At 43.9% G+C, this 25078-nt stretch overlaps 5 protein-coding genes and 1 long non-coding RNA gene across 6 annotated transcripts; 1 reads left to right on the plus strand and 5 right to left on the minus strand.

Annotated features, from left to right (window-relative positions):
- Nucleotides 1-1547: 1547 nt before the first annotated feature.
- Nucleotides 1548-1958, minus strand: LOC310995223 (histone H3.2; the record flags this gene model as incomplete). Its single annotated transcript, XM_083984205.1, has 1 exon — nucleotides 1548-1958. The coding sequence occupies one exon, from the start codon at nucleotides 1956-1958 to the stop codon at nucleotides 1548-1550; it is 411 nt and encodes a 136-aa protein (XP_083840331.1).
- A 344-nt stretch (nucleotides 1959-2302) lies between these two features.
- LOC310994245 (histone H2A-like) lies at nucleotides 2303-2686 on the plus strand (the record flags this gene model as incomplete). Its single annotated transcript, XM_083982853.1, has 1 exon — nucleotides 2303-2686. One exon carries the CDS (start codon nucleotides 2303-2305, stop codon nucleotides 2684-2686), a length of 384 nt encoding a protein of 127 aa, XP_083838979.1.
- Nucleotides 2687-7812: 5126 nt separating this feature from the next.
- Nucleotides 7813-8187, minus strand: LOC310994760 (histone H2B-like; the record flags this gene model as incomplete). The annotated part of the gene is made up of 1 exon (XM_083983569.1): nucleotides 7813-8187. The coding sequence occupies one exon, from the start codon at nucleotides 8185-8187 to the stop codon at nucleotides 7813-7815; it is 375 nt and encodes a 124-aa protein (XP_083839695.1).
- A 2641-nt stretch (nucleotides 8188-10828) lies between these two features.
- On the minus strand, nucleotides 10829-11140 carry LOC310994593 (histone H4; the record flags this gene model as incomplete). Its single annotated transcript, XM_083983327.1, has 1 exon — nucleotides 10829-11140. One exon carries the CDS (start codon nucleotides 11138-11140, stop codon nucleotides 10829-10831), a length of 312 nt encoding a protein of 103 aa, XP_083839453.1.
- A 2061-nt stretch (nucleotides 11141-13201) lies between these two features.
- LOC310995158 (histone H2B-like) lies at nucleotides 13202-13576 on the minus strand (the record flags this gene model as incomplete). Its single annotated transcript, XM_083984102.1, has 1 exon — nucleotides 13202-13576. One exon carries the CDS (start codon nucleotides 13574-13576, stop codon nucleotides 13202-13204), a length of 375 nt encoding a protein of 124 aa, XP_083840228.1.
- Nucleotides 13577-23071: 9495 nt separating this feature from the next.
- On the minus strand, nucleotides 23072-24780 carry LOC310995142. The gene is made up of 3 exons (XR_014595816.1): nucleotides 24706-24780; nucleotides 24416-24483; nucleotides 23072-23730 (listed from the first exon to the last, which is right to left on the minus strand). It is a non-coding gene; the product is annotated as an uncharacterized lncRNA (long non-coding RNA).
- Nucleotides 24781-25078: the final 298 nt, after the last annotated feature.

The following is a 25078-nucleotide window of genomic DNA, read 5'->3' on the forward strand; positions in this document are numbered from 1 at the left end:
GTGTAATGTAACCTAGGAAATTTCGACCTGTTTTGTTTTTGAGTTGTGAAGGTTTGTGGATATAGGATGGTCGGTGGGGGACGTACTGTGTAGGTACAGTATATGTAGTATGTATGTGTGTATGTGTGTATGTATGTGCGCCATTCCGATCAGACTGCTTATGGTTTTTCATAATGAAATGAGAAATGAGGGTGCAGCAGTTATAAGCTTTGCTTCAGCCGCAACCCTTTTCGACCAGCTACTGTATATAGTATTTGTTACTACCTTGAATTTGTTTTGGTGAAATTTTGATGCTGTGATCGAAATAAACATTCATTCATTCATTCAAAAAGTTTGCCTGGTTAAGCTTTGATCACCTGGCTGAGCTTTTACCTACTGTCATAATGCCTTTTGCTCCTTATGGCCGCTCTGCGAGCATTATCTCGTGTGATGCAGTAGCCTATGCCTCTTTCATATCGTTTCCACTTCTCCATGTAGGAAAGTGATCTCCCTGTTCTAAGGATAGGTTAAACATGTCCACTGGCAAAATGGAGAAGCCTGTGCATAGATCATTTAGTGAGTCTTTCCCATTAGTCTTTTTAGCCTTAACATCTGGAGTAGGCTTGTTTGTGTTTTAAGAAAATTAGATAGGCTAATACCTGTTTAAGTCAAGTCTGATGTTGGCTTGCAAAAAAGCTGGAGAAATAATGCCTGAATCAGAATCAGAAGAAGAGGAATTCTGCATTGTTTGTCTCCAGAGTTTATTTTAGATCATGGTTCCAGTGCTGGAGCTGCAAATAAAATAGCAAACCAACTTTGGTGTTGTGCTTGCTGTCCCTCCTTTTGTCCACCAGAGGGCAGCTTGTGTATGTAAATCGTGAAAAACAAATGTTTGATTTAGATGCATTTTGACATGATTTGGGTTTATTTTATTATAAGAAAATGTTATTTCATCTAGGTATATTGCCCGTTTTGGAGCTATAGTTTCGTTTAAAATAGTGAACTTTTATTTTGAAGACCACTACTTCCTTTCTGTGTTGTGTTGCTGGAAAAACAAAGCAACTTGACCACGGAATGAATGAGCTAACAGTAAAACGGTAAGGTAAACCAAAGGAAGAGAGCAAAAAGCAGAAACGGCAACTTAATGATAAAACGTTGAAAGCTGTTGTATTATAGCTACCCCCGAGGAGGCAAGGTCGGTGTGAGTTGTGTTGGTCAGACTCATTATACCGTAGCCTAATTGTTTGATGATTTGTGTTGGTAAATATATTAACTCTTTAGCTCGCTTGTTTGATGATTTTTGGAGTGGAGTTAGGCTATTGATTATTTGCAATAAAATAACCATAATTACGAAAAGCATTTGTCCAAGACGCTGTTTGTAGTACGCCCATGAGGAGACCGCTGTTGGGTGAGAGTTTGTGTAGCCTAGTGTATGTATAAGAATAAAGTTATTGATTAGCACAATAAAAATACAACTGTTATGAATGAGAGCAGAGGACTTTGCTGTTAGAGTGGAGGTTGGTGGCTCTGAAAAGAGCCGTTATTGAGGTTCGAGGAGCGGCAGCACTTTAAGCTCTCTCTCCGCGGATGCGGCGGGCCAGCTGGATGTCCTTGGGCATGATGGTGACTCTCTTGGCGTGGATGGCGCACAGGTTGGTGTCCTCGAACAGACCCACCAGGTAAGCCTCGCTGGCCTCCTGCAGAGCCATGACGGCCGAGCTCTGGAAGCGCAGGTCGGTCTTGAAGTCCTGAGCGATCTCCCTGACCAGGCGCTGGAAGGGCAGCTTGCGGATCAGCAGCTCGGTGGATTTCTGGTAGCGACGGATCTCCCTGAGAGCCACGGTACCGGGCCTGTAGCGGTGAGGCTTCTTGACGCCGCCGGTGGCCGGGGCGCTCTTGCGGGCAGCCTTGGTGGCCAGCTGCTTCCTGGGGGCTTTGCCTCCGGTGGATTTACGAGCGGTCTGCTTGGTTCTTGCCATGGTAGATAAACTACGAGTTGTTTCTCTGAGCAGGAGAAAAGTCAAGTGTCTCTAACCACGGCGCCTCGGCTCTTAAAGCGTGGGACCGGCTGAGACTCGGTGACGCTGCTCCGGGTCCCGGGTCCTGATTGGTGGTCCTGGGCTCCTGGAGCTCGGCACCGCCCAGAGGAGAGACCCTCCCCGCCTCCCCCGCCTGAGCGTCGGCTGCTCGTTGGAGGACAGAGCGGCCTCTCCTCTGATTGGTCCTTCACCGACTGTCCCGCGCTCTCCGCGCTCATTTAACCAAGGCTGTGTGTGTCTGCTCCTCACTTTCTCTGACTGACTGTCATACAGAAACTGCAAAAATGAGTGGACGTGGAAAAACCGGAGGCAAAGCCCGCGCTAAGGCCAAGACCCGCTCCTCCCGTGCCGGGCTCCAGTTCCCCGTGGGCCGTGTCCACAGGCTGCTGCGTAAAGGAAACTATGCTCAGCGTGTGGGAGCCGGCGCCCCCGTCTACCTGGCGGCTGTGCTCGAGTACCTGACCGCTGAGATCCTGGAGCTGGCTGGAAACGCTGCCCGCGACAACAAGAAGACCAGGATCATCCCCCGTCACCTGCAGCTGGCCGTCCGCAACGACGAGGAGCTCAACAAACTCCTGGGCGGAGTCACCATCGCTCAGGGCGGCGTGCTGCCCAACATCCAGGCGGTGCTGCTGCCCAAGAAGACCGAGAAGCCCGCCAAGAAGTAAAGCAAAGCTGCTTCTGCTGCTGCAAACCACACAAAGGCTCTTTTAAGAGCCACACACTCACTGACAAAGAGCAGCTCCTGCACTCTCACCAACAACACAACACATTCATTAGAATTAAGCTACTTTTCTATTGAAATATTGAACACAAGAACACTCAATAGCAACTGAGTGTATTGTATGTTAAACTGTTACATAAGCACTGATGCATTTCTCCTGTTTTTCACTGAGTAGATCTATCTTGTATCTACACTCTGATTCATAAAACTTTGAGTAATAGATTTTTTTTTCCCCTGCTCAAATGGCCTATAGATCCATTATGATCACACAACAGTTATGGATGAATAACTGTTTTTTATCTAAGTGCAAACATTTTACCAGCTTTATAGATTCATAATATCTTTACTTCAGTCTATAATGCAGTAGAAGTTTTTTCACAATTGATTGTAACTGTTCTAGTCAGCAACACCAGGCTTAACCTCTGATCATTAGGATCTCTGCTGCTGCATTAGGAAATTCTCCAGTACCTATACAACCTCTGCATGTGGCTTTAAATGCCTGCCAGACTGTCTGTATTGTTAACAGAGTTCATATTTATCTTTTTAAAAAAGCCATACATTATCTTTATTCTAACTTGCAGATGTTAATGAAACTGATCCCATAAATGTCTCAAAGAATCACACCTTGTTTAATTTATTTCCTTTCCTATGTGTGTAACACCTGCAGTAGTCTGTGTGTGGGTCTGATCTGGCTCCAAATAAAGACTTGGACCTTTTCATGTCTTCAGTCAGAGCTGAACAGACTCTGAAACAAAGCCTGCGAATATTCTAATTTGTCCAGGTCATAGTTATCTCAAGGAAATTTTAAATGTGAATGCAACTGGACCAGGTTATTTGTCTAGGAAGTTTCTGTAATGTAGTGAGTCAACATCAGTTTTGTTCCCGCTCTTCCTCACGGCTCCAAACCAACACACAGGTTTGTGTGTATCCCCACCTGGATCACTTTCACAGGCTGTGTTCACCATGAAGACCTCCACTACCACCCAGAGTGTCATGACATGTTATTGCACATTTCAGTCTTATTTTTTACTTACTTTCAGAGGCCTATAACTGCAGCAGCCTGCTGCTCTTTTGTTGTTATTCAAACTTAGATTTTACAGAGGAAAATGTTTAGACATTTGTGTGTTGTGATTTTTGAATAAACAGTCTCAGAAACTTTTCTCAGGGTTTCCTTCCTAGTATCTATGTTGGCAGGTTTTGTTAGGGACTTTTTTTCTTTCTTTCTTGTAGCAGCTTGTTGAATAAGGCATGTAAATGCTCTGGGGGATTCATGTTCTCCTTTATTATGGTAAGTGGTTTGCATCGGCCTGACACTGTTGTCCTGGGACAGGTGAGAATGGTTTTGATTGTTGGTATATAAATGCTGTGGAAGAATGTGTGCTGCTCCTTTTAGTATGATAAGCAGGTCGTCACATAAGACAGGCAGACATCCCTTCAAACTGTAGCACAACAAAAGAAAGGAAACTGACTGGATCAATGAAATTCTACAACTCCTGAAAGCTGAAACAATCCTATTTGCATTTCAGTAATTGAGCTTGAGAAGCTTCATAGAGTGTGACAGCCACATACTGAGGAGTTAGACAACAATCACAGACAGGGTATTTTAAACACATCAGGCTGCACATGGAGAGAGAGCTGGAGCACTGGCACAGGAAACAGCTGCTGCAGACTGGGTGACAAACAGATGCAAAACAAATGGAGGAATTTTTTAGAACAATTTCAGATTTTTCTCTCCATTGATTCTCTCTTTGCTCAATTTACAAACTAAAAACGTACTAACAACTGTTCAATTGCTTAAAACATTGTACCCCTGGTAATATGTGATTCATCTGTCAGACATTCTTCTGATTGAAAAAACACTGAGCTTACCCAGAATCCATTGGACCATGGTTCAGTTGGGATAATAAAAAAGCAGTAAAGTATAAAGTGTTTTGTGTAATTAATGTATTAAAGTATCTGAGACACAGCCTCCATTCCCTTGGAAAATAAAAAGGAGAATTAACCCAAATCAGGACGCGGGACAGTGTTCATTGATCTGTAATAACCACAGCAGTCTGATGATGTGGCATTCAATAACAGGAGAAACATTTTGAGAGAGGAGAAATGTTCAGCTTGGATCTGAGAGAGTTTGAACACTAATGTGGTGAAGTGTTGGGACCTGGACCAGGAGAGAAGATGTTACATTTAGATCCAGGAAAGACTGATCCAGGACTTATTGTTAAGAATTAATTCTGTGATCATGAAATAATGTTTGGATGATGATGATAAAAATCAGACATTATAAAAAAAAAACATATAGGCTACAGCCTGGTACATTTCTTTCTACCGATAGTTTCCATCTCCGCGAACTGGTTTTAGTGTTGTAGGCTTCAAATAGATCCTATAGAAGCCTCCATTATGATCACATATAACAGTTATGGATGAGTAACTCAGTTTCTTTTTATCTAAGTGCAAATATTTTTTTACCAGCTTTATCACTAGATTCATAATATCTTTTCCTCAGTCTATAATGCAGTAGAAGTTTTCTCATAATTGATTGTAACTGTTCTAGTCAGCAACACCAGCTTTAATAAAAAATAATAGGATATCTGCTACTGCATTAGCCTATAGGCTACTTCAGCAAATTCTCCAGTACCATACAACCTCTGCATGTGGCTTTAATAGCCTCCCAGACTGTCTGTATTGTTAACAGAGTTCATATTTATCTAAAAAAAGAAAAAGAAAAAAAAGCCAGACATTATCTTTATTTTAACTTACATCAATATTAATGAAACTTATCCCATAAATGTCTCAAAGAATCACACCTTGTTAATTTATTTCCTTTCCTATGTGAATACAGTGTAACACCTGCAGTAGGCTATAGTCTCTGTGTGGGTCTGATCTGGCTCCAAATAAAGACTTGGACCTTTTAATGTCTTCAGTCAGAGCTGAACAGACTCTGAAACAAAGTGGCTTTTAAAGGTAGAACAACTGGTTTCATAGTTTGATTGGTGAAAACATCTAATCAGCATGATGATGATGATGGGCAAACATCTTCATCAAGTCTCTTTATTTCACAGAGGTTGTTGACAAGTCCTTGTTTCAGTCAGCTGACCTCAACACACTGATCTGGTGTCTGTCAGTGTGGAGCAGTGAGGTCAAAATGCAACATTTAATGTCCGTTCATCACAAGCTGACACGTGAAAATTTTAATACACAGTCTGAGTTTAAAGATGAGACTTGAGATCATTTGTCCCTCTGACCTGTATCAGAGCTACAATGTGATATGAGCCGAGTGTCAGTGTGGAGCCAACCACCCTAACCCTTTAGAAAAAAATAGAAAACCCTGCTATGACAATGCATTTTGTAGCCTAACCCGAGTTAACACTGCAGCATTTATATGCATCAGTCTAAAAATCTTCATTGTAAATTCATGGTTCACATAACTTGAGTTATTAAACTGTCTTCAACTAGATACAGCGTAAACTAGTGAACATCTCTTGTGCAGGGGTGCAAACTCATCAGGGGTAAAAAAAGGTGACAAGATACCGACCCCCTAGGGGGATCCGGGGGCATGCTCCCCCGGGGAAATTAAAAAAGAAAAAAAACAACTTTAAAGGTGAATTTACAGTCAATTTTAGCACGAGACTAGGGTCCAGATTTACTCAGGTTTGCACAGCTTTTGCTCCTGTTAAACCTGCACAATCTGTCTCTCTGTGTTTGGTTTTGAAATATGTGAAGGGGGTCTTCAGCCTGTGCAGGTTTAGCATGAGTAAAAGCTGTGCAAAACTTGGAGAATCTGTCCCTTGATGTCCATCAGATGAAGCTTGCAAACCTTGCCTTCAAACTAAATAAAATTTAATACAGACTGATTGGTTCATTGTGAAACATTTATTTATTGATGTAAATGTGTTTTCTGTAGGCTACGTAGGCTATGCTCCGAGGCAGCGCTGCTCTTTCTGTCCAATAACACACATGAAGCTTAAAAATGCCATAGGTTACATAAAACATATTAAGCGGCAGTATTTAAAAGATGTTCAAGTAAACGGTTCGGTTCACGGTTTTGTGGTCATGGTTTTCAGTTCGGTTTGGTATATTTGATCGTTGGGAAAATCAATCATGTTATCATTCAGGTTAAAACTGAAAGAATGAGGCGGTCTGACATCTGATACATCATTGTGACAGCCTGAGGTTAAAAGTAGGTGAGATTCTGGCTGCAAGGGAGGAGATATTGATAGTTCCATCATGTTTTAATTTATTGGGCAAATAAAGTTATCTAACAAATGCTAAGAACAATTAGATATTCACTGAAATATATAACCTATATTTATTAATTGTGGTTCCTACAAAAAATATATCTTATAAAATATAAAAGCTAAAATGTAAAGCTCTGCCCCTTTAATTAGTGCATACAAAATAATTTAACTTTAGCCTACTACTTTTACAACCTCATTATTTACCAGCAACATAGTGAAACAGAGGTAGAGGTGTCCTGCCACAGTCAGTCAACCTCCTCCTCCTGCTGCTGCTGAACAGGTCGCGCTGGAGCTAGTCTCGCTCGCCAGACCCTCCTCCAGAGAAGAAGGAGACACTGGAGCTAATTAATGCTAAACGCGCTAATCGGCCGCGATCGCGATCATCACACACACGCGGTCCCATACAGCACCTATACAACACTGCTGGCGCATCTTCTTGCTCCGACTCTTTCACTCGCCATGCTCAAAAAGTCGCGTTAGTTCGTCTGTATTAAAAGTGAAGCTTCAGGTGTGTATTGCTGGACAGAAGAGGAGCGCTGCCACCACTCGTTGTCATCCAGATAAGGTGCATGCGTCTTAAAGAGACAGGTGCATCGGCTCGGCTCGCCTCGCCGGACCCCCCCCCCCCCCCCCTCTCAAATTTATTTTTATTGCGGATTTACACGAATCACAAATGACCAATTTGGGATCCAAAACGGCGAATTTCGCCGAAAGGTGACACGTTTGCACCCCTGCTTGTGTGTTGTCTCAATGTGTAAATGAGGAGTTAGCTCTGCAGACTGAGTGTGTGGCTCTGAAAAGAGCCTTTGTGTTGATGCAGCAGCAGCTGAGCTGTTTACTTGGAGCTGGTGTACTTGGTGACGGCCTTGGTGCCCTCAGACACGGCGTGCTTGGCCAGCTCCCCGGGCAGCAGCAGCCTGACGGCGGTCTGGATCTCCCTGGAGGTGATGGTGCGGCGCTTGTTGTATTGAGCCAGACGAGAGGCCTCGGCGGCGATGCGCTCGAAGATGTCGGAGACAAAGGAGTTCATGATGCTCATGGCCTTGGAGGAGATGCCGGTGTCGGGGTGGACCTGCTTCAGCACCTTGTAGACGTAGATGGCGTAGCTCTCCCTCCTGGACTTTCTCCTCTTCTTGCCGCCCTTACCGGGGGCCTTGGTGACGGCTTTCTTGGAGCCCTTCTTGGGCGCGGACTTTGCTGGTTCAGGCATCTTGTTCTGTAGACAGAGTCAGATGAGAGTGATAAGGAGGGAGCCGCTCTAGTTATACAAGGCTGTATGCAAATACGACTGTGTGGCCCCCCTCCTCTGATTGGTTCAGCTGCTCCTCTTGAAGTTGCCGCGCAGCACGGAGCCTCCATCGAATCACTGGTGTGGATCAGGACCGTTGCTAGGAATTCTGGGGCCCCTGAAAGAATACTATAAAGTGGGCCCCTGACTTTTCCACTTTTTTTCTCAGACTACGTAGCCTATGTATTATCATTTTTTATTTAGCCTACTTTGTTTTGATGCTTCATTTAGCCTACTTTGTTTTGATGCTAATGCAGCATTACTATGAGTATTAGTCAGGGTCTTATGCAGAATAATTCAGTCATACAGAGATTCGACTACCGGGGTTTTTTGTGGGCCCTACTGGGCGCTGGGCCCCTAGAATTATCATCACCTTTCTCCCCTATACAACGGCCCTGGTGTGGATATGTAGGACACAGACCATTCATTCACTTCTTCTCTCTGTCCTTTGACTTTACTCAACTCGTTATTGATACAATTTATTCATAGTTTAATGAAATCTTATGTTCCTTGAACAATTAGACCATCTCAAGTTATCAGTTAAACATTTGTTTATTCATTTGTTCATTCATTAAACATTTTAAGCCTCACAGATGTGTTGGCCCCATCATGATAGATATAAAGGTTAGTGCTGCACTCTGATGTCAACACTTGTTTGTTTTTTAGGATTCAGACTGCAATAATGTGTTAACATGTGATGGTATAAAAAAAATACAAAATCAAAATATCTCTAATATTATAACATGTATAAATAGCAGTGGTTCCCATGGAGTCATTGATGTTACTGTAACAAGGCTGACTCATCTCTGTAAACTGAGTTTACAGAAAGTCAGATTTAATGTAGGCCTATTTAGGAAATATGGGGAGACATAGGCTACATAAGCAACATAAAATCATTATTTTCTTTACAACAAAGAGCTATAAGAACAATTCATAAAGTTGACTGTAGAGAACACACAGATTGATTGTTTATTAAATCAGGGTTATTGAAAATTAAGGATATAGTTCAATTACAACTCTTGTAGTTATGTTTAAGGCAAAACTGGGAGCAGGCTACTGCCAGATCATCTGCCATCTTTTACCTCACTCAGTGGGTGAAGACCACAGAAGGAAATTTAATTCCAAGCATTAGTTTGCATGAACGACCTTAACATGAAAGTATATTTCAGTGATAGGAGTGAAATTGTGGACTGCTGTACATAACGATTTAAAGGGAGATTAAGAAAAAATATAGTTCATATGAAATGTGCTCTTTTGTGATTTATTTCAATGGGCAATAGAGTTTGCTTCAGTTTTCGTTCTTGTTGCTGTTGATAAACAACACAAGTAATCTGACAGACCATCCATTTGGTCTTTTTGAATTGAGTGCTGGGCAGAATAACATGTTTTTCTTCCTGCTCCTTTCCATCGATTGGCATTTGTGAATTAATGTTATTGTTTTTTGTTTTTTAACGTTTGAGTTGAAAATGTCCATGTTATGTAGCTATGGAACAAAAAAAATAAATGAAATGGGGGCAGTCCTCGACGCAGGCGTCCCCGGTTCGAATCCCGTGTCGGGCAGACCTTCCCTGCATGTCATTCCCCCTCTCTCTGCCTCCCCCTTTCCTGTCTATATGTGCTATCAAATACAGGCAAAAAAAAGCCAAAAAATATACTTTAAAAAAATAAAAAATGGAAATTCTGGTTTCATCTGAACATTTTGGTGGCCAACTTTATTCTTATGGAAGTGTGAAAAACAGAGTAGCATACCATAATTTAAAGAATACGCCATGATTGACTACATGTGGTTTAATGTCCTATAGCCCCCATTTAGTAAAATACATTTGTTATGTAAACCGTCACTGGAGTGATCAATCAAGTTCACAACACCATAGATGAGTGACTTTGGGTGTTCAGATGTTATTTCACTTCTCTAACATGCAAATAATTCACAAGGGTATTTTAGCTCCAAAAGGGTAAGGCAACAGCAATAAAAGGTAAGCCTACCTCTCCTATTTTTCCTAAATCTAATATCATTTAGCTAAAAAAATAACGGTGTAATCTTTCTTCCGTAATGTCCTTCCCCCCTACTAAGTGGGGCACTCCTGAATATTAACTGTCACATTTCATCTCATACAATCACATTTGTGTCAATTCCATTATTTCTTATATTAAGTTACATGGATTAAACATTGTTCTAGTGAGTGCAGTAATTATCATCTTGCAAACTGCTGCTACTATATTTTGTGACATTGTAGCCTACCAGGTGTCATAGGCTACTTTTTAGCTCAGCCAATGTTACCAATGTTCTGCTTTTCTTCCAACTGTTACATTTGTAGCCACCTTGGTTTCTCCTCTAACCTCACTCTAAAAAATAAAAACTATATTGTAACCAAGACTTTTGGTTTAAATTACACCTAGCTTACATCTAGTGCCATTCTGACATCTGCAGGATGCTCAGGAAAGCGACAGCGCAAAAACATATTATATAGGCTACGTTCATATTCAAAGGAAAGAGCTCTCAGTGAGTGTGTGTGGCTCTTAAAAGAGCCTTTGTTGTGTTGTTGCTATTGATGCAACGACTTTAACCTCCGAAGCCGTACAGAGTGCGGCCCTGCCTCTTGAGAGCGTACACCACGTCCATGGCGGTGACCGTCTTCCTCTTGGCGTGCTCGGTGTAGGTGACGGCGTCGCGGATGACGTTCTCCAGGAAGACCTTCAACACCCCGCGGGTCTCCTCGTAGATCAGACCGGAGATACGCTTGACTCCGCCGCGGCGAGCCAGACGGCGGATGGCGGGCTTGGTGATGCCCTGGATGTTATCACGGAGAACTTTACGGTGCCGCTTGGCGCCTCCTTTACCGAGTCCCTTTCCTCCTTTTCCTCGACCACTCATCTTGTCAGTTCAGTAGATGTCTACTCAATGCTGCAGGCTCAGCGCGGCGGTCCTTTATACCCGCTGATGAGGGTGGAGCTTGGTGAGCGGCAAGAGGGAGGAGCAGGAAGAGGGAGGGAGGAGGACGGGAGTGGACCAAGGCAGGAGGGAGGGAGAAAGAGAGAAAAAATAAATTAATAAAAATAGATTAAAAAAAACAAATGCTGTGTGTCTAGTGCAGGATTGTGTGGTTTATGTATGAGAGAGGGAGAATGAAAGAAATTGAATAAAATAAAAGTGCTCATGTGTATTTAGGGGATGGATAGGTGGCGTTGTTGGTTTTGGTTACTTTTTGATTTGAGTTAAACTATAATCTTGGTAGGACTCCCTCGCCCGCCACACAAGCAACAAATCAGCATCAGCAACGAAGCAACTTTCCTCGGAGTAGGCTAACCTTTCAAAGCAACAAGACCTGGACCAAAGCTGAAGCAGACTCTGTCAGAGCTGTGAATGTAACAATGTAACATGTGTCTGTAGCTCGTTACATTAAAAACACAACGCCAGCTTCACATTGTTACAGTGTCTCAGAGTGAAACCTCCTCATACACAAGTGTCAGTGATTGTATCTTTATTTGTTGCGTGTACAGTGAAGGCTTCATGTGTGTGTGGCTGCTCTCTGGACAGAGCTCTGCTGGTAGAGACACTCTGTGTTTATATGTCAGACTTCATGAGAAAACAGAGGAGAAATAAAGTCCAACATCATGTCACATTGTTACATTAATAGGCTATGTTGTTTTATGCAGTCAATGTGTGACTGTTAAATATAAATCTCTAAATAATATTGATATAGAAAGAATATGAATATAATAGAGTAACTATTGTATAGTAGGTATAACAGAATGGCTGTCTCTGAGTGTAGCAGTTTATCAGTAGTATAAAGGTCGTGAGTGTATTATGTCCATGATGATGATGATGAGGAGGAGGAAACATCTTCATCAAGTATCTTTATTTCACAGAGGTTGTCAAGTCCAGGTCAACACAGCCTCTGCAGGTTTCAGTCAGCTGACCTCAACACACTGTGTCAGTCAGTGTGGAGCAGTTCAGTTCAGCTTTATTTATACCAAGGGAGATTGAATTTGAGGTCACAAGCAACATTTAATGTCCATTCATTCATCACATGTACCGAGTTGACATGTTGTGAGCATTTTAATAGACAGTAGTTTAAAGACGAGACTTGAGATCATTTGTCCCTCTGTCCTGTATCAGAGCTACAATGTGATATGAGCCAAGTGTAGGCTATCACAACAGGTCTTGGATCAGCAGCTGATGTAGTGCAGGATGGTGTTGATATCCACCTGAACTGCACAAGCGAACACTGTAGCATTTATTGCAGCCTACTGTTGAATCGTTATCTTCATTGTAAATTCATGGTTCACATAACTTGAGTTACCAAACTGTCTTCTAACTAGTTACAACAGAGTTTGAACACTAATGTGGTGAAGTGTTGGGACCTGGAGAGGAGATGTTACATTTAGATGTAGACCCAGGTAAAGACTCTGATCCAGGATTTATTAAGAATTAATTCTGTGATCATGAAATAATGTTTGGATGATGTTAAGTAGACTACAGTTTTTCTCAGTTGCTTTTCTTGGATCAGAATAAAAATCATCATAACTATTAGTTCAACCTCCACAACATTTAGTCATTTGTGCACATTATAGTAGCAATTTCTCTAGTGAACATCTCCACTTGGTGGCACGGTGGTTAGCACTGTTGCCTCACAGCAAGACGGTGCTCCGGTTTCCCCCACCACTAAAACATGCAGCTAGCCTGATCCTCCAGTCAGTGCCCCTGACCAAAGGCTCATAATCTGGAGTTGGTCCCCGGGCGCTGCCCACTGCTCCTCAGGGATGAGGTAAACGCAGAGAAAGGATTTCACTGTAGGCTACTAGCTGTATATGTGACAAATAAAGTACCTTTTAACTAGTGTTGTTTCAGTGTGTAAATGAGGACTTAGCTCTGCAGAGTGAGTGTGTGGCTCTGAAAAGAGCCTTTGTGTTGATGCAGTAGCAGCTGAGCTGTTTACTTGGAGCTGGTGTACTTGGTGACGGCCTTGGTGCCCTCAGACACGGCGTGCTTGGCCAGCTCCCCGGGCAGCAGCAGCCTGACGGCGGTCTGGATCTCCCTGGAGGTGATGGTGCGGCGCTTGTTGTATTGAGCCAGACGAGAGGCCTCGGCGGCGATGCGCTCGAAGATGTCGGAGACGAACGAGTTCATGATGCTCATGGCCTTGGAGGAGATGCCGGTGTCGGGGTGGACCTGCTTCAGCACCTTGTAGACGTAGATGGCGTAGCTCTCCCTCCTGCTCTTTCTCCTCTTCTTGCCGCCCTTACCGGGGGCCTTGGTGACGGCTTTCTTGGAGCCCTTCTTGGGCGCGGACTTTGCTGGTTCAGGCATCTTGTTCTGTAGACAGAGTCAGATGAGAATGAAAAGAGGGAGCCGCTCTACTTATACAAGGCTGTATGCAAATACGACTGTGTGGCCCCCCTCCTCTGATTGGTTCAGCTGCTCCTCTTGAAATTGCCGCGCAGCACGGAGCCTCCACTTCCTCCCGCTTAAACCAACGTTACGCTACTTCAGATGACGTTATTTCTCATGTTGGGGGCTTCAGACATCTATAATTCAAATAGATACATGTAACGAAGTCATGACCATGCGCTATTCCATGTTTGGGAATCTCCACTTAAATTGTGACAGGTCTATCTTCAGCTGCTCTCCTCATGAGCTCAGGTTCATGCCCCACTGTTTCTGCTGCAGAAAGAGAAAGGGAGAGGAGCACATCAGTCTTTATCATCATAATAGATCAGTGTGTGTATCACAGTGGTTTAGTTTTTGTTATTAGAAAATGGGCAGACAGATTTTGGGAGCTATAGAACTTTGTCTGACCTGTCACAGATAGTTATGGAGGCGAAATGGTGCTTGATGCTGAAGAGAGGGATGGGAGAAGTTACAGGACCAGATGCAGACAAAGGCACAAAAAGATAATATATGATAGTAGCCTACATAAAAAGTAGCAGTGGAGACAGAAGATGCTCATAGTCACTCTTTTGCCTCCTACAGCAGGAATCAATTTTGTCTAGATTGAGAAATTTAGAGTGGGACTATCTCTATACATCCCTATCTGAAACAAGACAAAGAATCACATCAACATCTCTGCTGTTTTATGATTTTAAATAGATTTTGGTCCAGTACTACAATTTTCAAGGTCATTATTGTGTTTCAGTACCAACCTTAGTGCAGTAATAAGCGTCAGCGGCAAAGGAAATAAAGTCCATGATCTTGGTGTTTTAGTTTTTGCCCACTAGATGGAGATGTGTGATTGAAATTTTCATCACTTTGAAATTTCAAAGATCAACAGATCCAACAAACAAAAGTAGGCTATAGTGTCAATTACCTTAAGATAACAGTAGTTGTAAGATACATGTAGAGTAACAATGTAGCCTAATGAAGTAAATGTATTTTGTGAGTTTTACAACAGTGAAAACATGCAGTCCCAAACTCTGTAGAGAAAAAAGTGACCTGACTTGCATAGTTCCCCTTTAAATACCATTTTTTCTGCATGACAAATTGTTTAACATGTTCAAGAGAGCTGTACACAATCACAAGCGAACAGAGAACGTTTCAAACTCTAACCAACAACCTGATCTACAGAAAGTAGTCATATTACAAACTGTACAATTTCTTTGTGATTTCATATATTTTATTTCTATTCATTAGGACAAAAAAAATACAACAAACAGATAGAAGTGTGAAAAGTCCACATGTTAAAACTGAAAACAATAACAAGATGCAGATTGTCTCCAGCCCTCTAGGCCATAGTCAAATTAAAAAATGCCGTCACAACACATACAGTAATTTAACTGTAGCAAGGAGGAGGGTGAAAGGAAGCAGGTGATGACATCACTGGTAGGGAGGAGGAAGGGAGGTTAGAAATCAGACCACCTGTGAGAGTCTGAGAGGCGGGAAAATCAAACAAAGGAGAGACTGAAAGGAGGAAGGAGGTCTGAACACAAGAAGTGAGAACATAAGGAAAGGAGGAAAAGAGTTTAAAGTAAAAGTGGAAAAAATACTTTAACTGAGGAAAGCTGAGGAATCTGTACGTGGACCCAGGACTCGGGAAAAGGAACTGAATCCCTGGAGCAGGCGGATTTGTCACTGCTCGGACTCAGGCGTGGCTTTCTCTCCGGGTCGGAGGACAACCGTGTACCCCTGTATCAGCAGATAAGTCCCCTTTACCCCAAACTCTCCTGGCTTCTCCCTGTCTGACCTGAGAATTTCTCCTGCTCTCTCTCTCCCTCTCCCTCCCCTACCTGACCCACACATACCCCATCTCCTACCTGCCCGGAACTGGATTCTCTTTTCCCCCTCCCTCCCCACACACCTACATGCACACTCCTATGAACTGAACTGAACTGAACTGCATTCACTCCCACACTCCCTCGCCTTCCCCGGAACGGACTGGCCCCCTGAAGACTCACATACAAACCCCTGTCCCTCCCCACATACACCCCTACACTCATACATACACACTCTTGGACTTCAGTTAAGCAGAGACTTTATTTAAGGAAACAGTCTGCATATTTACGTTTAATTTAAGTTCTGTGAATTGACTGTTTTACCTCCTGATTTATCCTGCTTGATCTGATTAATTTGATTAATTCGTTAAACTGTTTGATGATGATGATATTATTGATGGCTGTCTGAGAGACAATAAGACTATTTACTTTACCATCCTTAAACCCCTTGAGTTTGATGTGTTTGATTTCTGATTATGTGACGTGATTTATGTAGCAAGGAAGTGAGCTGCTGGGTTTCTCTCCCTTAGGAAGTAATCGTTTAACAGGAAAATCCTAATATAAAAGTGACAGTCGGGACTTACAATCCTGCTGTCTGGCGCCCAACCTTTTATTCTATTTAGGGAGAGGCTTCTACGCTACAGAAATGGCGCCCAACGTGGGGCCCGAGCCATAAGCTCCTGCTTTATATTGCGTTAAAGGAGTAAGACATTTTTTTTTCTTGTGCCTGTCTTTTGGGGTTCGTTTTGTGGGTTTTCAGGTGCAGCCATCCTGCCCCTGCTATTTGCAATGTTGAAATGTTTTCTATGTTGTTTCGACTGCTATTGAAATTTGTTTAAGGTGATGAACAAAGCGGTTGTGCTGTATTCTGTGCCATAATTCGTATTTCATATATTGCAACCACAACCCCCCCACACACCCACACACACCCACCTTGCAGTATGGCTAAACAGAATTCTACGTTATCACCAAGTGTTTCCCTGGATATAGAAGCTCCAGATGTTCAAACCCCTTGTGCCACGCAATGTGCCCCCTCTGGATTCGGTGCCCACCTACAGACTTACTTTCCAACCCCCAGACAAATTCTAGATGGAGCATTGGAAGCCACAATCCCGCTTAAATCCTCTCCCCCCTCGGATAACTTACATGCAGTTGATCAATCTCTCGCTTGGGAAACTGAGCCTTCCTCACCTTATTCAGCAGCGTCTCCTCCTCAGTATGAACTTCCTCGGGCCATACACACCCCCGCTCGGGGTCTGAATCATCTCGCAGAACAAACACAGAAAGGCTGGAACAGGATGCACACGGAAATGAAGGAGCAACATGTGGCTATTAAGGAGCTAACAACATACATAAAGGGAAGCCAAGATTCTTCAATGGGACAGATTAAAGATCTTGGGAATCAAATAAATACCAATCATCAACAACTTCGTACTATGATTGCATCACTTAAAGAAGGTACGGAAACTGAAATGGATAAGCTTGTAAAAGGAGTCAAACGGATTGTGGAAGAGGAAGTGAAAGCCTCTGAAAAATCTGTGTTGTCTGTGGTTCGCTTCATGGTGGAACAACTTCAACTGGAGGTCCAACAGGAGCTGAAAGGTTTCCACAAGAATACACAAGAATGTGTTCGTAAGTTGGCACAATCAGTGGAGACAAGTAGCGTTGAGCTGGCCAGGATGGCGGCCAGCCTGAGGAAAACGGAGACTGAAAATAAGGAGCAGTTGGCACGGCTGGAACAGACCTCTTCTGGTCTGGAAGGACGGCTACAGTCATTCATGTCAGAGGTCAAATCTACCTCCTCTTCTGTAAGTTTTAAGGAGTCTTCTGACAAACCATCCCCAGCTATCGGTACAACACCACCTGTAATGAAAAGTGATCATATCCGTTTGACCTTTCCCACCTATGGAGGGCCGGAGGATGATCCGGATCCCCTTAATTATTTGTCTAAGTGCCATGACTTTCTTGCCTTGCATCCTTTAATCGATTCTGATGTTCTGGCCACTTTCAGAACTGTCCTCCATGGCACTGCTCGTGACTGGTGGGAAATCGCCAGAGTAGATGTCACTACTTGGAGCCAGTTTGAGACTGTCTTTTTGTCTGCCTTTCTTTCAGAAGACTATGAAGATGAGCTGGCTGAACGTGTCCGAACCAGCCGACAAAAAGAGAATGAATCCATCAGAGACTTTGCTTTTTCTTACCGAGCTCTCTGTAAAAGATGGAAGCCCTCTCTTACTGAGTCTGACATTGTCAAAAGGATCTTAAAAAACATAAAACCTCTTCTTGCTAGTCAGCTCAGGGGTCGAGTGGATTCTGTTGAAGAGCTAGTGCGTCTTGGTCATCAGTTTGAAAAAGACTTTGAGCAGCAACTTGAATACAATCGTAGAATGGGGACTAGAACTGTTCCTCCTTTTCACAAGCATACTACCTTAGTGCAACCTACTGACAAACCGAGACCAGCTGTTTTGTGCTGGAGGTGTAAGGGAGACCATGCTCCTGGCTCTTGTCCACATTACCATTCACCTGGTGGCTCGGCTACTCCTTACCGGCAGCAGGGGCCGCCAAAGCACCATCCCCGACCCCAAAAATCAAAAGGGTTGCCCGGAAATGGTTCGGTGTCAGTGGTGAAATCAAAGAACTCTCTCGCACCATCCTTTCAGCAAAAGCAAAATGGATCCTGTGCATCCGTCCCCTTAACTCCAGGTGCCCCACCTGAGACCTCTAGTCCCCAACAGCTCGTTGTCCCAGTTTCCATTGGTGCATGGCGTGGAAAAGCCATCGTGGACACAGGGGCTAGCTATACTCTCCTTCACGAGTATCTCTGGGTGGAGTTAGCAGGCTCCAAGGCGAGCCTCCAACCCTGGACGGAAAGTCCACTGTACCTGGCGAATGGGGCGGCCGCCATTCCCATTGGATGGGGAAAACTGAGCATTGATCTTCAGGGAAGAGTGTGCACTCTACCTGTCGCTGTACTGGGACCAGAGGCTCTGGCCTATGGTATGGTGCTAGGCCTTGATTTCATTGCTAGTGTGGGGATGGTAATCACTGTAGCTGATAGAGCTTACAGTTTTGTGTCTGACCCTTCTGTAACCTACCCGTTTCAGCCAGGTAGTGCTTACTTCCCACAGCACACCTCTTGGCTGACAAAAAACAAGCCAGGCCAGTCACTTTCCCTGATCAGCTCTGTTCCACCTCCCATCCTCACTCTGGAACCAGTGCGAATGGAAGTGCAAGATTACATCAACATCGCTGTGTCTGGTGCTCACTTAAAGGAGGAAGGAAAACAACAATTACGGCATCTTCTGGAATCTAACCCACAGGTTTGTAACCATACACCTGGGAGAACTGATGTTCTGCAACACACCATCTACACCACTAACTGTGTGCCATTCAAACAGAGACCTTACAGAATGCCGGCTGCTAAGCAAGCCATTGTGGAGGAACAGTTAAGGGAGATGATCGCTGCTGGAGTTGTTGAACCCTCCCATTCTGGGTGGGCCTCTCCTGTAGTACTGCCTCCGAAGAAAGATGGTGGACACAGGTTTTGTGTTGATTTCCGGAAGGTCAATGCTGTCACAGAGACAGATGCCTATCCTCTCCCTAACATCAATGAAATTCTGGAGTCACTTTCGGGTTCCTCTTTGTTCTCCACAATAGACTTAAACAGCGGATACTGGCAGGTACCAATGGATCCTGATAGTAAAGCCAAGACTGCCTTCGTCACTCATGTCGGCCTGTATCATTTTAATGTCATGCCGTTTGGACTTAAAAATGCCCCGGCCACTTTCCAACGACTAATGGAAAAAGTCCTGGATGGTCTGCGGGGTGAAATTTGTTTCGTCTACATTGATGATATAATCGTGTACTCATCCTCTGTAACCCAACAGTTTGAGCGCTTACAGGCTGTAATGGATCGACTTCGCACCGCTAATCTCACTGTCAATCTAAAGAAATCTAGATTTTGCCTGCAAGAAATCAAATTTCTTGGGCACATCGTCTCGGGAAACGGAGTCAGTGCTGATCCGGACAAAGTTGAGGCAATTCGATCCTACCCTGTACCAACGAACCTGAAGGAAGTTCAGAGATTCCTAGGACTTGCAGGTTGGTACCATAAGTTCGTTCCCGACTTCTCAAAAGTCGCTCAACCTTTGAACGATCTTAAGAAAAAAGGGAGACCTTTCATTTGGAATCAATCCTGTCAGCACGCTTTCGATCAGCTGAAGTCCTGTCTGATCTCTCCCCCTATCTTAGGGCATCCTAACCCAGAACTTCCCTTCTCAGTTTATACTGACGCCAGTGACATTGGACTAGGAGCTGTGTTGACCCAGAAGGACCACACCGACGGTGAAGTAGTTCTCGCTTATGCTAGTAGAACGTTAAACCGAGCGGAAAAGAACTATTCGGCAACAGAAAAAGAATGTCTTGCAATCATTTGGGCTCTAGAACGATGGCAGCATTATCTGGAACCAAAGCTCTTCACTGTTGTCACGGATCACTCTGCCTTAAAATGGGTCCTCTCCTCAACGAAAACCACGAGTCGGCTGATCAGGTGGGCACTAAGGCTGCAACGTTTTGATTTCATTGTGGAATACCGGAAAGGGAAGCTAAACAGTGCTCCTGATGCTCTTTCCCGGATCCCTCCTCAGGTCCAGTGTGGTCTGTACTCTAAAAAAACGGACGAAAACATATCCCTATCTCTTGAAAGGGTTTGGACAGAACAACATAAGGACAAAAAAGTGGAGGAAATCTTGAGGCAATTGGCTGAAAAGAACAGAAAGGTGGAACAGGAGTTTGCGGTCGTGGAGGACAAACTATATCATAAAAAGCAACTAACTGAACACCAATTCCACTACCGGCTTTACATCCCCCTCAGTCTTGTTCATGAAATCCTCAAGAATTATCATGAAAGCCCTTTGAGTGGACATGCAGGCATCTTCAAAACCTATAAAAGGCTGTATGAAGTAGCCTATTGGCCTGGGATGTGGTCGGATGTAAAAGCCTTCATCAGGCAGTGTACGGTCTGTCAGAGTTTGAAAGCAGGCAACCAGAAACCCGCCGGCAAAATTCAGCAGACCCGTGTCTCCGGCCCCAACGAGATGTTGGGCATTGATCTCATGGGACCCCTACCCAAAAGTCCGCAACGGCACGAATATTTATTGGTAGTGGTTGACTATTATACCCGCTGGGTCGAGTTTTCCCCTCTACGGACGGCTACGGCCCAAACGGTTGCTCGCTTCCTGAGGACTGAGATCTTCACACGATGGGGAGTACCGGATCACATCTTATCGGATCGAGGATGTCAGTTTGTGTCGGAGGTCTTCCGGGAACTTTGTGCACAATGGACTGTAAAACCCAAGCTCACCACCGCATACCACCCCCAGACAAATCTGACTGAAAGAGTAAATCGTACTCTAAAGGGTATGATCGCTTCTTACGTCGATGACAGCCATGCTAAATGGGACCAACTCCTTCCGGAGTTCCGGTTTGCCATTAACTCTGCAGTCCAAGAAACTACAGGGGTCACCCCTGCTGAACTACATATCGGCCGGAAGCTTAGCAGCCCGTTGGATAAAGTTCTAAAAGGAAAAGTTTATTCCCCAGATGCGCCTGCCTATGATGTCGTCCAGCAGCTGTCGCAATTTAAAGCAAATGTGGAGGAAAACATAAAGAAAGCGAAACAAAGGCAACTGAGAAGTTATAACAAGACTCGCCGTGATGTTGATTTCCAACCCAAACAGCGAGTGTGGGTTAGGAATTTTCCTCAGTCGCATGCTCAGCGAAAGTTCACGGCTAAGCTGGCGAAGAAATGGAAAGGCCCCTATAGGGTGGTCCAACAATTAGGACCCCTGAACTACCGTGTCGTTCTGGAAGATACGGGTGGGGATGTAAGGACGGTCCATGTCTGTAATCTGAAGCCCTTCTATCCGAGTGTGGAGGACTTGGAGCGCCTGGAAAAACAAAAGATACTAGACATCTTCCAGGAAAGTTCAGAGGAGGAGGATTTCGTCGGATTCTTGGAGTGACGCTCTGTGCGACCACTAGACGTGGTCTTGTCGATGGGAGGAGGAGTGTAGCAAGGAGGAGGGTGAAAGGAAGCAGGTGATGACATCACTGGTAGGGAGGAGGAAGGGAGGTTAGAAATCAGACCACCTGTGAGAGTCTGAGAGGCGGGAAAATCAAACAAAGGAGAGACTGAAAGGAGGAAGGAGGTCTGAACACAAGAAGTGAGAACATAAGGAAAGGAGGAAAAGAGTTTAAAGTAAAAGTGGAAAAAATACTTTAACTGAGGAAAGCTGAGGAATCTGTACGTGGACCCAGGACTCGGGAAAAGGAACTGAATCCCTGGAGCAGGCGGATTTGTCACTGCTCGGACTCAGGCGTGGCTTTCTCTCCGGGTCGGAGGACAACCGTGTACCCCTGTATCAGCAGATAAGTCCCCTTTACCCCAAACTCTCCTGGCTTCTCCCTGTCTGACCTGAGAATTTCTCCTGCTCTCTCTCTCCCTCTCCCTCCCCTACCTGACCCACACATACCCCATCTCCTACCTGCCCGGAACTGGATTCTCTTTTCCCCCTCCCTCCCCACACACCTACATGCACACTCCTATGAACTGAACTGAACTGAACTGCATTCACTCCCACACTCCCTCGCCTTCCCCGGAACGGACTGGCCCCCTGAAGACTCACATACAAACCCCTGTCCCTCCCCACATACACCCCTACACTCATACATACACACTCTTGGACTTCAGTTAAGCAGAGACTTTATTTAAGGAAACAGTCTGCATATTTACGTTTAATTTAAGTTCTGTGAATTGACTGTTTTACCTCCTGATTTATCCTGCTTGATCTGATTAATTTGATTAATTCGTTAAACTGTTTGATGATGATGATGTTATTGATGGCTGTCTGAGAGACAATAAGACTATTTACTTTACCATCCTTAAACCCCTTGAGTTTGATGTGTTTGATTTCTGATTATGTGACGTGATTTATGTAGCAAGGAAGTGAGCTGCTGGGTTTCTCTCCCTTAGGAAGTAATCGTTTAACAGGAAAATCCTAATATAAAAGTGACAGTCGGGACTTACAATCCTGCTGTCTGGCGCCCAACCTTTTATTCTATTTAGGGAGAGGCTTCTACGCTACATAACAAAACCACTGCCACCATGATCATAATTCAGGATGTTGTAGAGAGCTAACACAACAACCAGGACACACCCTCCTATCTATAAAAACACTGTCTGGGCATACACTGGGATGCCCTGGATACTTCATCTCTTTTACCCAGTAAACTAAATCTGGAGAATGTCAACTGTGATGAATCTGCACATGAATCCTATTGTAGGATTTTAAGCCTTTAAGCCTAAATTGTTGTTGTTTTTCTGAGATCTTGATTTATTTTGATGAACCTTAATATAATCTTTATAGCCCACTGAAAATGAAAAATGAATACTTGTTATTAAATGCTAAAATAAACACCTTTGGCACACAGGGAGAAATACAGTACATCACTGTCCTTCACTACTATACTGACCATCACAACAGAATCATTGATTTGTCTGTGTTATGCTTCCATATCTAAATGCAGCATCACCAATTCATAGTAAAAACAAGAAATCAAACATCAAAATGTGACAGACATCATCTCAACTGATTTACATTTTAATTAGAATAATGTTTCCTGTACATTACACAATAATTCTACAGATGTTAAAGATTACTATTCATCTATAAGAGTTCATCTCACTTAATATCCCAAATTAGAAACAAACACTACATATAGACATGATTTATTTATATTTTCTATAATCTGTCATGTCAATCCTGTGGGATGAAGTTTAGATCAGCCTGACTCAGCATCGCTACCTCTGATAAAACCCCATTCACCTCACTGAGGTTGCACTTTAATAGGACTTGTTTGTTAGTTGTCTCCTCTGCTTTCTGTGATGGGAGGTTCTGTTGGAATCTCCAAGGTAACGCAGCGAGTCACTTCCCCGGTTGATGAGGGAGTGGGGGTTGGTGTCACATCATCGGTTATCATGAGAACAGTTGTCTCGGGTGGGAAGGTCTGAGTGATGATTTCCTCCGATGACTCTCTGGATTCAGATGACTCTGAAGACTCGGACGACTCGGACGACTCGGAGGAAGAGGAGGAAGAGGATCTGTGGCTGGAAGACTCACTCAACCCAAACCTGTCCCACCCCGGTCTCCTGCCCCTGTCAGGGATGTCAGCATCATGGTGCCGGTGCCAGCGGGGCTGTGGAGAACGCATGAGATGAATGAGTCGCTACATTCACACAGTTCAATTTTAATTTCCTAAAGCTAGAAATGACACTGATGCTGGATGATTCTTCAGCACACACATTACATCCACTGTGAGAGTCTCAGTGCCAGTGCAGGAGGGAATGAGAGCTTTAGGGTTAGGTTAGCAAGGGAGAAAGTCTGATGGAAGAAGGGATTTATTGCATGCAACTTAAAAATGCCAAAAATGTCTTCTTTCAGAATTATATCTTGACCTCAAAATGCCAATTAGCCAACGATGGACATCAAACTGATTTAAACTTCCAAGAGTCAACATCTTTCTGATGTTACATTGACATCCTGTTCTTTCTGGGTGGTGGCAGTGTGTCACATTAACAGGACATGCATGAAAAGAAAATTAAACACAGTCCAGGGAATTGCCCAGTTATGTCTCAGAAGTGCCGTCGACCTCACATTTAGGGCTAAACAGCAGCTTCCAGTGTTTGCAGCCGGCTGGTTGATGGCTACTGAAGTGACAGCAAACAGTTTTCAGTGTCTAAACAAATCACAATTGACTTTGTGGATACAACAAGATGTTGTAGAGAAGAAGTGGCACACAGTCGAGAGAAAGAGAAAGGAGAAGTGGAGAAGTGGAGAAGTGAGGGAGGGCAGATGGACGTGCAGGGCTGTGGTTAGCTCACCGGCCTGGCAGAGGTTGTCGCAAGATAAACAATGACGAGGGCAGCGGTCAGGAGCTTCATCTCTCCTCCTGCGTGGGAAAGAAGCCACAAACAAAAACACTCACTCACAACCAGAAACACTGACAGGAAATCTGAATAAACTTTACAGAAGGCAATATCACTGATAGAAAACCCACTGTGCTTTCAAAAGGCATAAATATCCTGAGGTTATCCATAAAAAATACCATATAAGCTGTAAATTATAACAAAACATAAAGGAAATAAAATGTGAAAATAAATATTGTACTTACAAGTTTTCTGTAGGAGCGTCTTTCTGGCTACTTTTGAATCTGGTGCATCAGAGTGGGATGGTTTCAGACTGGTTGTGTCTGATCTCCATACAGGACTGGTTCATTTATAGAGGCTGGCCAGAGGGGCTGGGCAGGGCCGGCCTGTGATGGGGGAGGGGGGTGAGGGGTTGAGTAACACTGGATGGCCTGAGGCTGGTGTGGAGGGGCGGGGCTGAGGTGGCAAAAGTTATTTATTTTGTCACTTGAGTTATGTTTCTATTTTTCTTTGGCACATACATAGACATATTTTACTGTTATAGACATTTTTAACTCATACAAAACACTCTGAAGTCCACGCTAGTCAGAGGATGTACAGTAATGTGCAAAACGAATA

Source organism: Trachurus trachurus, assembly GCF_905171665.1.
Source record: "Trachurus trachurus genome assembly, chromosome: 12".
Taxonomy (NCBI): domain Eukaryota; kingdom Metazoa; phylum Chordata; class Actinopteri; order Carangiformes; family Carangidae; genus Trachurus; species Trachurus trachurus.